At 39.9% G+C, this 11,730-nt stretch overlaps 2 protein-coding genes across 3 annotated transcripts in view; both read left to right on the top strand.

The window, feature by feature from the left end:
• The first annotated feature begins 1,249 nt into the window (after window positions 1-1,249).
• NHLRC1 (NHL repeat containing E3 ubiquitin protein ligase 1) lies at window positions 1,250-2,683 on the top strand. The gene has a single exon (XM_053467046.1). The coding sequence runs from the start codon at window positions 1,282-1,284 to the stop codon at window positions 2,479-2,481; it is 1,200 nt and encodes a 399-aa protein (XP_053323021.1). The 5' UTR covers window positions 1,250-1,281; the 3' UTR covers window positions 2,482-2,683.
• Window positions 2,684-7,910: 5,227 nt separating this feature from the next.
• KIF13A (kinesin family member 13A) overlaps window positions 7,911-11,730 on the top strand; it is an 85,339-nt gene continuing 81,519 nt past the window's right edge. For both annotated transcript variants that reach the window (XM_053467040.1, XM_053467041.1), the window contains exons 1-2: window positions 7,911-8,473; window positions 9,378-9,471. In XM_053467040.1, the coding sequence (XP_053323015.1) occupies window positions 8,419-8,473; window positions 9,378-9,471 (149 nt within the window). In that variant the 5' untranslated portion in view covers window positions 7,911-8,418. The remainder of the gene's footprint in view (window positions 8,474-9,377; window positions 9,472-11,730) is intronic.

Raw genomic sequence — 11,730 nt, 5'->3', positions numbered from 1 at the left:
TCTCAGAAGTTTTTTTCTTGAAGACTTTCTTAGTGGAGCTACCCTCTCCATCAAGGCCTGGATGAGGATGTACTTTACACACTGCAGTTTCTTAAACTGAGAGACCAAAACCTGCGATGCACCTGCTATCAGTCTATCTGTCCTTGCTGCTTCCATTTTCTGCACATACCTTTCTGGCAGCTTGAAAGTAGCTCAGTTGCAGCTCAGGAACTTGCAAGTTTATATTTAACTTTTTTTCTGTTAACCGCACCGCTCTTCTGTCCTGATGGTTCAGTTTATTTCAAGCTCAACTATCTCGAGCTGTTCCTTTTGAAGCCCGGTCGAAACATTCCACAAGTTAGCCTAACTTCAAACTTGGATGCTCAGCACAGTTGTTAATTTTTGGCATTATTACTAACTTATAAATACCATCTAGCTTCAAAGATAGTGGCCCATTCAATGAATCATGCATAGGAAGCACTCAAAATGACGGAAGGCATATTCCTGCATTAAACATTTAACAGCATATAAATGTCAAGGTTTAGATAATAATGACCATTGCTGGACTTTTACTCACCCTGCTATTGATCTACTTTCTCCTGTGAACCCTCTTCCCCTCTCTCTTTTTGACTTTTAACCTACTTTTCTTTCTTATTGATTTAGACCTTCTTAACTTTTTGACCTTACTAACCTCCTCTTTTTTGAACCACCATCTTTCCCTATTCATATATTTCATATTTTCATTTACTAGCCCCTACTAGCTGACTACCTAGACATAAAGCTATCATGGAGTAAATGAAAGATGCATACTCATTCCTCTGATCTATTGGAGGGAGTTTAAGGTCTGTGCCTCCATAGTGAAGCTCTCCTGATGTCCACTGATTACCATTCCAGGGGACCAAAATATGTTGTCACATCCCAATGCGCTCCTAGTAGGAGGGGGCTACCCTATAGAGGTCTGTGCTGGAAAACACATGGACATTGCACCATATTTTGATTGTGGCTGGTTGGAAGGGGCATTTCTATCTCCCCAACTGGCCCCACTGCCTGGCCCGTTGTGTAGTCTAGATGCAGTGCAAATAGGTACAGATAAAGGTTTTCCCTTAACAAAGTTTGATATATGAACCTGCATTTCTGTGTAAATCCAATAGGTGGCATTACTTAACAACACATGAGAAAAGGGCCAGTCATGTTAATCCATTTTATAATAGCACTGCTTACAGAGTCACGCTGCCTGGTCATGTGACACGTTGCGGCGTGATGAGCTCTCTGTGTTGTTGTTAAGGATTACAGCTGTAAGCAATGTCATCCGCAGCATCCAAGGAAATAAAGAACATGAGAGAATTTTTAAATGAAACCGAAATTAACCTACTTGAGTGCAAGGTCTGCTTTGAGAAGTACAGCTGTGAGCAGAGGCACAGGCCCAAAAATCTTCCCTGTGGCCATGTTATATGTCAACAATGTGTTTCGTCTCTCTGTCCTGCTGGAAGTCCAAGACTGGAGTGTCCCTTTTGTCGCAAAACTTGTAGAACATTGGAGACCAGTGTGTGCTTACCTATCCTTCACTTAATGGAGCTCGTAAGTTGTGTGGTTCCTGAACAATCGGAATGTGGGTCTGGAACTAGTGCAAGTCATGAAGTAACCAAGCTAAAATCTGCAAGTTTTAACCTTGGATATTCATTTGGGGGTTGGGGCGTACTATTCAATCCAACTGGGATAGCCGTTTGCAAGACAACAGGTTATTTGGTAGTGGCACATGATGGGAAGAAAAGGATTGGAATATTTTCCATGAATGGAAAGTGTATTCGTCAAATGGGTTCAAAAGTTGATTCGTCTAATTCAATTGTTTATCCGAATGATGTGGCAATAACATTGGATGGATTCATTGTTGTGACGGATGCAGGAGACAGATCCTTTAAAGTGTTCACTCAATCAGGGGAAAGTAGGTTGGTCATTAAACAACCATTTTGCTTTCCATGGGGGCTGGGTACTACCCCTCAAAATGAAATAATAGTTTCTGATACAGATGCAGGTAGCCTAATTGTTGTTGCTGCAGACTTCAAACGAGGTAAAGTCAAGAAGATCGTAAATATCTATTCTAATTTAGATCACCCAAGAGAAGTCGCTGTGTGTCCATCCAGTGGAGCAGTTGTTGTGGTTGAACACTTGACAATGAGTAGCAAGAATTCCAGCAATACACAAATAAAATTGTTCAGCTGTGAGATGAAGCTCATAAGACAAATTAATAACTTTGCCTTAAGCTTGCTTCTCCCTTTACCAGCTCACACAACTGGAGTGACATTTGACAAAGAAGGGAACATCTTAATAGCTGATGCCAATAACAGATGTGTCATATGTATAGACAAAATGGAAGAACGAAATTTCCTAAAGTATGTTGTGGCCAGCGGCCTGTCTTATCCTATAGCATTAACACTTTTAGAGGATAAGTCTATTGCTGTTTTAGATAGTGGGAATAATTCCGTAATAGTTTATACTCCATAATTAACTTTTGCGGAAGTGGGCAACTTTTTCTGAACATGGCTTAATCTATTAGAAAAGGTTAAATGCAGTGCACAGTTCAGAAAACATATAATTTGCTGTATTTATTTATTTTGTCCTTCAAAATGTATTGGTCTAGTGCAATTGTGCATGCGCTTTCAGAGAGCATTATATGGGACTGATGCTACAGTAGGACCAACCAGACAATGACTTTGGGATGATTGAGAAGAAGTTGTTGAGGAAAGGGAAAACCCTCCCCTACGCTCTTTACAAAGGAGGTAGCGATATGTGCCTTCAACTGCACTCATTTTCTTTGAACTGCGCATGATGTGAGAATGCAAACTACCAGGCAGTGACATCATAGGTCGTTGGATGCTTTAGCTTATGGAAACAGCACTCATTTCACAAGTCCTAATTTTATCTGTGTTTAAGCAATTTAGAAAGCTGATATTATTGCAACATTATTTCAATTATCTGCAACATCTATGTGTAAACATTAACTGTTTGCTTATAGTGCATGAAAAAGTAAACTTTCTCATTTGCCCTTGTATGCCACAAAAAATATTAAGCACTTAAAGGGACACTCCAGTTTTCAAAGCAGCCCTTTAAACGATGCATATTACCATACTTTATTAGTTCTTTAAAATTCTTTTCACCAGATAAAAATTTGAATAAATTACTCCAGAGCTCCTCTGTGGTTTGACGATTCATGCCACTGATTGGCTGTTTTTATTTATGTAATTTGATTTAGAACAAACCATTAACTTATATGTAAAACTGCAAAGGGGAAGGAAAACAATAATTTCGTAGATGCAAAGACAGGATCACCTGGTACTCTGGCTAGGGATGGTTGAAGTCTGAGGTGTAATCTTTGATTGCAGGAAGGTCCATGCAGTGCTGTCGTGTACACAAGGATATTGGTAAAATTAGGATAGAGAAAACTAGCGCAAATAAAATATTTTTACGCGGAAATGATTAAATGCACTTGTTATGCCATTAAATAAAAGTTCTGTAATATGTATCTTTCATAAGCATGTGATTAAAAATAGCACTTGCCTCCAAAATGTGGTATACTGTCTTGAAAGTAAATATTCACAGTAGTTATCTTTTCTATTTGAACTTTCTAACTCATTCAGAGGAAGCAAGACCAGCCAGACTTGGGTTCCACTCAAGGCGAGGATGGTACAGCATAACTCCCATAAATATATACTGAGCCTGACCGTGGTATACCACAACTCTTATCAACCACAACAATATAACTCCTATCAGACACTAAAAGTAACACTGCATAACTCCCATCAATATATACTAAGCCTGTCACACATGGGACTTGACCCATCACCAGGATTGCATCCTTAGCACTTGCCCAGCACCCAGATTGCACATATAGGACTTGACCACCTATCGCTCCCCTTTATTTCCCCTTCTCAGTATCTCTCCCCTAAATTTTTCTCTTTAGCTCTTATTTGCGACCAAGAGTTTTCCAGTGGCGTCTCAGTGAACCTGCACCTCTCCTGGAGTCTATGGGCGAAACCCGGAGTGTTTCCATATATGCTGCTGACGTAATATTGTTGTGATCTGCATCAAGCATAGTCACCGTGAAGAAGCAGCGAGACAGAGGCCTTGCGCTCCAACCACTGCAGTCAGGGGAAAGGGGCACCAAGAAGTCCCTTAAAACTTTTTAATGAATGAGCCTTGGGCGGCCAAGATGTCCAGCACTTGCACCACCTCCAGCAGCACCCTTCCCACTTATGACCCTACGTACCCCAATTCTGACTGTGCCCCATCCCTCCTCCAATCACACCCCCTTAACAAAAGCAACAAAGTCCTGGTAGATGCTTTCTCCAAACCTCTTGCAAACCTCTTAAGCAAGCGATCCCAAGGTAGAAATTGATCTTCACGGTGGATTTTTAGACAAAGGCTCTGTTCAGTAGTGCCTACATCACAAATATCAGGATACTGCAGCCTTAGAAATAGGTTGCGTACCTGTTAATGACTAAAGCGGCTCACACTCATTCCGTTCTAGAGTCTCTATAAGCAGAGCTTGATCCCAACAGCATTCATTGCAGGAAACTTAACATGTGTGGTCATGGACGTGGTGGTCCCTTCCTCTTATTCCATTGCTTTAAATCAGTGGTTTAGAACATTATTGCAAAATGTATTTTGAAATATTTTACTTTAGCATTATGTCAAACAAACTCAAATTGGTTGGAGTCTAAGGCAACACCTGTAAGCAAAAAGGCTGTGGAAATACTCTACCACTTTAGTGTTTTGTCCTTTGCTAATATGAGCACTAAGATATTTTTTATCCAGGTACTTTGCTTTATTGTGGCACTTTTACGCAAAATAAATAATAAAAAAAAAAATTAACAAGAACCCAGAATATATATATATATATATATATATATATATATATATATATATATATATATATGCCTGGTTATAATTAATTACAGAAGAGTGCTTCTCTAGAAAAAGTTTGTTATTAGTGGAAAAATACCGGTAATTGAGAAATACTGGTGTACAGAATATATAGGGGATCTCTTGACCAACACTAAAACTGCATCAAAGTAAAGAACTACACCTCGCTAGATGCTCAGCTAGCCAAGTTGTTACCCGAGTACCCACAACACTGACAACCAGGAGGCCACCTGTTACCCAACCCTGCACTGGACTGACATTAAAGATACTGTTCTGCTTCCATGAAACATTGATTTCTCTCTAGTATGCTGAGCAAATAAACCTAGGCAGATATGGTGCTGTATTCTTTCTTTTGTAGTCATGTACAAACACAGAAACGTTTAAGAAGCTTTTTTTTGCATCAATAGCAAGAACTTATCAGTGTGTACGTTTGTGTCACGCGAAAAGTGTATTGGCAAAAAGAGTCCGAATTCAACACGATTAATGAATTATTTTTGGGCAGTATTTGAGTGATGTTTCTAATATTGCATTTAGTTCTAAAATGTTAAATTCAGCAGATTAGGTGTTTTTTAATGAATGTTCAGATAATACTGTGATTTCTTCTATTTATATCACAATTACATATATTTAAAGCTTTATCTCAAGAATAATAGGCACATTTCCCAATGTTGGAAAACTTGAAACATTTGTTTTCCTGTACGTTCTCAACATTTCTAGTAAATAGAAAAATATGTGGGACTTCTGAACTGCTGGGTGCATTGAGTAGCATGTGAATGCATGTTGTTCGCTTGGATACAGATTTATAAATTACTAAACACTTGCTAATTACAGGGCATTATTCATAGCATGAAAGGAACTTGTGGTAGGTTATTTAGAAAAAGGTTGGTGTTTTACACCCACTTTAATATGCAAGCTTTAAAAAGCTGTATCACTCGGTTTAATAGCAGGTGGAGTTAATTACACCTTTCTGGTACGAGATGACAATAATTCCAATTATTCTAGGAAAACGTAGTTATTGTGGAACATACATGGCTCCATTAAAACTGGATTATAGGAAAGAAGGTTCAACAAATTCACAGTATCTTGAAGGACACAAGTTAAATGGGTTTTATTTACCAAATGGAGAGCTCGACAGGAGTGTTGTGCCAACTTCTTAGGTTCACATTATAAAGTTTCTTGACCTATTGAACTATGCATTATACAGGGCCAGCTCAGCCATTCTTGCTTGATATGATAGTGTGACACATGTGACATCTGTACTCACTCACAATATACAGTATATGGTGCAAATAAATGCAAAATAAACAAATGAAAAAAAACCCCATCTTATATATGCCTGTAAATAATTACAGAAGACATTTGAAGTACACCAAGACGTCTTGACAGTCCCTAAGAGCTTGAGGCCCCTGCACTATGTCTCTCCATGCTAGGTTTGAAATAAATCTGGGTTGTATTCCTATTTTTGGAAGAAAAACATTCTACTCTAAACACATGTTCACCTAACAAGCTATTAGGACAGAGGATATCTACGTAACATCTGGAATATGTTACCACCTGAGTGACATCTAAAAGCATCATTTGTAAAATGTAACAAAGACTCCCAGTTACAACTGCTAGTAAGACAATGTTCTGATTTTTAAATATCTCTCTGCTAACAAAATCACAGAAGAAAAGGCTGTAAAATGCGGTGCACATGGAACTTTTTAATTAGACATATTGTGAATATTATTCAGTGGTGATACAGTTTGTTGGACCACTAGATCCATATCTGTAATATATATATATATATACACAGTGTGTATATATATATATATATATATATATATATCAGCCATAACATTATGACCTCCTGCCTAATATTGTGTAGGTCCCCCTTTTGCCACCAAAAAAGCCCTGACCCATCGAGGCATGGACTCCACTAGACCTCTGAAGGTATGCTGTGGTATCTACCACTAAGGCTTTAGCAGCAGAACATCTTTTAGGTGGGACCTCCATGGATGCATCCTGGTTCCATGTGTTCTCCAAGTAAGCGACGCACACACCTGGCCATTCACGTGATGTAAACGAAAACGTGCTTCATCAGACCAGGCCACTGCTCTGTGGTCCAGTTCTTATGCTCATGTGCCCATTGTAGATGCTTCTGGTAGTGGACAGGGATCAGCATGGGCAGGGTGCATCGCAGTTTGTTGTGTATGACAAAGACAACAAACTGTGATGCACTGTGTGTTGTGACACCTTTCTATAAGAACAAGCATTAACTTTTTTCAGCAATTTGAGCTACAGTAGCTCGTCTGTTCCATTTGACCACACAGGCCAGCCTTCACCTCCCCTTGTGCATTAATGAGCCTTGGCCACCCATGACCCTGTCACCTGTTTACTTCTTTTCCTTCCTTGGACCACTTTTCGTAGGTACAGACCACTACCGACCGGGAACACCCCACAAGAGCTGCAGTTTTGGAGATGCTCTGACCCAGTAGTCTACCCATCACAATTTGGCCTTTGTCCATTTTTCCTGCTTTTAACACATCAGTTTTGAGGATGAAGTGTTCACTTGCTGCCTAATATATCCCACCCACTGACAGGTGCCATGATAACAAGATTATCAGTGTTATTCTCTACATTTAATTATAAAATAAGTAGACATTTTGCCTGGACGTGGACCTTTCTGTACAAGTATTTCAAAGGATGATCAAGGTTAGAACAAGATCCCATAATCTAAAACTAGGGGGTCAGAGGCTTGGATGTAATATGGGATCGGCATAAAGCTATCCTTAATTTAAAATAAGATCAAGTACTGATTTAAGTCTGAGTCTTTTCATCAGGAAAATGGACAGACTAGGGCTGGTTCTCATCTGCCATGAAATATTATGCTTCTGTGTATATATTTATGGTTAAGATCTTTCTCCATGTTACAAAGTATCAAGGATGCCTCTTGACATGCTGTGAAGAGAAAAGTAACAATTTATTTCTTTATTCTTTATTGCCTTTCACAATAGAAAGTTGCCCCTATGGTAGAATCGCGCTGGAATGCGTATTGTTGGCACAGTACAAAGCCCTCTCGCTGCACATTGTGTCCTGTAGGTGGCATGGGTAATCTAGCTAGGGTCTGAACCACCCTGCATGAGAAAGCGAAGAAGAAGAAGGAGGAGGAGGAGGGGCTGCTGGCCTGGCAGCCCTAGCAATAGGATCAGCTCCTGCCTGTACAGCGCCGATAATGGCGACAGACGCAGGGCTGGGATTTGTCCTCTGCACATAAGGAGACCCAGCAGAGGGAAGCTGATGTCCAGCAGCGGGCACTGGTTCCTCTTCTAGATCGGGATGGGCATTCTTACCCCCGGGGTGTTCCTTCTTTTGCTCCAGGAACCCAACAAGAGGCATCTGCAACTCCACTTTGGGGATTTAAATAAACACTTGATCTGAAACGGATACTCTGGCCCCGGGGCGGCGGTGGTGGTCGGTGGGGGGCTGGGAATACAGTCGGATTGTCCTCCTGGGAAGCTCATCGGATGTAAAAAAAAAATGTCGGACAGCAAGGTAAAAGTGGCCGTGAGGGTCCGGCCCGTGAACCGGAGAGGTAAGATGCCAGCGCTTTAATCACTTATGGGAAGAAGAAAGAAACTTCAGTATTATCCTCATGGGGGCATTAACTCGCCCAGAGGCACATGTCTCCGTGTAGGATGCCCCAGCGGCAGCTGAAGGGTTACAGATATTACCCTTTGCCCCCATGGCACTGTTGGCATGGTAATCTCGTGTCACTGCCTGTTGGAGCAGAGTTCCAATAGTTTGCATTGTCTGCTGCCAAAGCTTGATGGCTCACACAGCCTCATCATAATGCCATTTAAATGTCACCTTAACCCTGGATTAGCCGGGACAATCCTAGGAAAAGGAATGCTGCTCCAGGTTTTCCCTCCAAGCGGGTTGACAGTCGTGGAAATGGTTAACTTGAAATGCATTTCCCTCCTCGCCTCCCAAAAGGATGGCTCTGGTAACCCTTTGACTGCCACATACTTGAAAGTGCCATGTGTTTAGCTATTGGCAGCTATGCTTTTAACCATTGCATTGCCATGCATTTAGCATGTACTTCATCAAACTGTATGCCATGGGTGACAGCAGTGGAGCAACAGAAGTGCCAAGGAAGAATCTTATCATGGCAGAAAAATAGCATTTGGGCCCCTTTGTCACCCAACACAAACCTGATATAGATGTAGTTATGAATTATAAATAATATCCAATTATACATCTATAGAATATAAACAAATGTATTCTGCATATCTTACACACATTGTGGGGGCTTCCATTGTATCCATTGGGGGCATTTTCAGGCAGCTACCTGGTATTAAGACTTGCCCTGTGTACTTGCCCCAGGTGGGTGGCATAATAAATCTGGTATGGAACTTGCCCCATGGGAATGAGGTGGCATTGTGAATGCATTGAGGACTTGGGAATGTAACAATATGCCTAATGCCTGTTTGCTTTAGAAATTGATCTGAATACCAAGTGTATTGTGGAGATGGATGGGAATCAGACAATCCTGCAGCCGCCTCCTGCCAATGCCAAGCAAGGAGAGAACAGGTAATTAGTTCATTCATTAATACATTATTTGGCGCTTAATGAGTTACTGCTAGAGGAGTAAAGTAAATTGTGAAATTTCTGTATATTTTGATAAAAGAGTTTTGTTTAGCATTTTGCTCAGCAGCGGAAAATAATTTTTTTTCCCGCTTTTAAATGAATGCACTGCAGGCTTTTGGGATTTTCATTAAAAGGGAAGCCAGTCTGCCTCCTGCAGCCTTTACAGTAACAGAAAATGATAGTTACCAACATTTGAACAAAGATTTCCAGGGACGCTTTGCAGCAGAGCAATCGATTACTCACTTGAAAATGCCCCACCCACCTAATTTGCATAATTTACCAAGTTTCCTTAATCACCAAGTTCCCACCAACACTACCATACACTTGGCTAATACTTGCCCTTGCAGCCACATGCTTACTGGCCCTAACATACGCACATTTTTCAAAATACAAACACACTCTCCACTTTCTCATTATCCCTCCCGTTTTTCTTTATCTCCCCCATTCTCCTCATCTCTCTTTTTTTCTCATTACTCTTTTTTCTCATTATCTCCTCCCTTTCTCACTGTCTCTATCCCTACTCTTTATCTTCTCCCCATCTCATCCATGCCTGGATGCAGCGCACCCCTCAACACACTGCAGGGACCGGGACAAGCTCCCAAATCCTGGGAATGTCCCGCGAAAACCTGACATTTGGCAACTATGGTATATTGTATAGTACACATACATCTAATTGAAAGTAACAGTTCCTTGAAGGAATCTGTGAAGGAAAAACGGGAATTACAACAAAATATTGCTTTAATCTCTGTGACGCCACGTAACTTAAAAGTGCATTATTCATGCACATTAAATGAATGAGTGAGAATCCGTATTCTGCCTGGATAATCGTGCATTGGGTGGACTGCGCTCTTCTTGATCAAAAACAAAACAAAAAAAAACTCAACTGTAGCACATAGAAAGCAATCCAGGCCCTTACCATGGAATGCCTGAAATACATCAGCCCGGGGTTACAAACACATTTTGTCATTAACAGGCTAGTTAATACGTTAATATTCACGCATAAAAGACTTTGAGATCTCATGGGACCGCATGCACCATGTGTTTGTTTGAACGCAACAGCTGGATGTCTTATTGGTTTTCTTACCCATTTGTAAAGTGGCTAAAAAGCAAGTTACAGGCACCTGGGAAATCTAATGGATAACTGTAGAGAGTCACTTAAAAATTTTGCTGGAAAGCAGCCAAAATACCAGTGCACCAGACTGTAAAAATAGATCACTAGTGGAGGCCATGGAGCCGGGGAAAAGATGCAACGCAGAGACATGGCGGTTATGGAAATCTCATTGTTTCTTCAGTAACTGCACCAGTATGGGTGTTGGTTGTGCGAATCTGTCCACGCAGTATGACAATTTATACTAACACTGAAAGTACCATGGAAAACATATTTATTTATTGATACTGCTATATTAGGTCAGACCGTCATCCATAGTTTTAACCTTCTAGTATATTGATGTGATTACAATAAAACCAGTATGTCATTCTTGTGTATATATATATTTACATCAGCTTATTTACAATGCCAAGATTTACTATTAAGGTAAACAATTCATTATTTGTCTAGTATGAGCAACATAATTTGCTGAATGCTCCATATTGCACGGACCCGTTTGTTTAATTTAACCCATTCATTCATGTTTGCAATAAGCTTTATTACATTTTTATTGGTTTGGATTGAAGGGGATCTATACTGAGATAGATTTGCAGACTGTAATTGTGATACAGCATGTTACTGAGTTGAAAAAACAGAGACTGATATTATCTTGCCCCGTCTGACTGGCACAGTATATCAAAACAACTAGCCATACCTATAGTATCACATACTGTGACGCAGTTACTTATGTATAGATTGCAAACTAGAAAGAGCAGAACCCTCTTCTCCTTCTGTAGGTCATATGATCTGTTTTGTGTATTGCCAGTTTTAATGTTATTGTCAATTTTCACTCTGCTGCTGTTGTAATAGTTCTACAGAATCTGCTCATGCTCTAAAAGTATATATATATATATATATATATATATATATATATATATATAATCTATTACTTTCTTTTATATATATATATATATATATATATATATATAGATAGATATAGATATTGTATTTACTATTGCATCTTCTGTGGAATGTTCAGCAATTTGTAATGCACAGACATGAACTGGTATACATGCAAGAATGATTTATATTACAAGTAATTAAAAGGAGGTAGG

Source organism: Spea bombifrons, chromosome 5 (assembly GCF_027358695.1).
Source record: "Spea bombifrons isolate aSpeBom1 chromosome 5, aSpeBom1.2.pri, whole genome shotgun sequence".
Lineage (NCBI taxonomy): Eukaryota > Metazoa > Chordata > Amphibia > Anura > Pelobatidae > Spea > Spea bombifrons.
The sequence above is the reverse complement of the archived record's forward strand: the minus strand, read 5'-3'. Positions and strand labels throughout refer to the sequence as shown.

Coding starts and splice junctions, on each gene's coding strand:
- NHLRC1 (XM_053467046.1), top strand. CDS start 1,282: ATGTCATCCGCAGCATCCAAGGAAATAAAGAACATGAGAGAATTTTTA.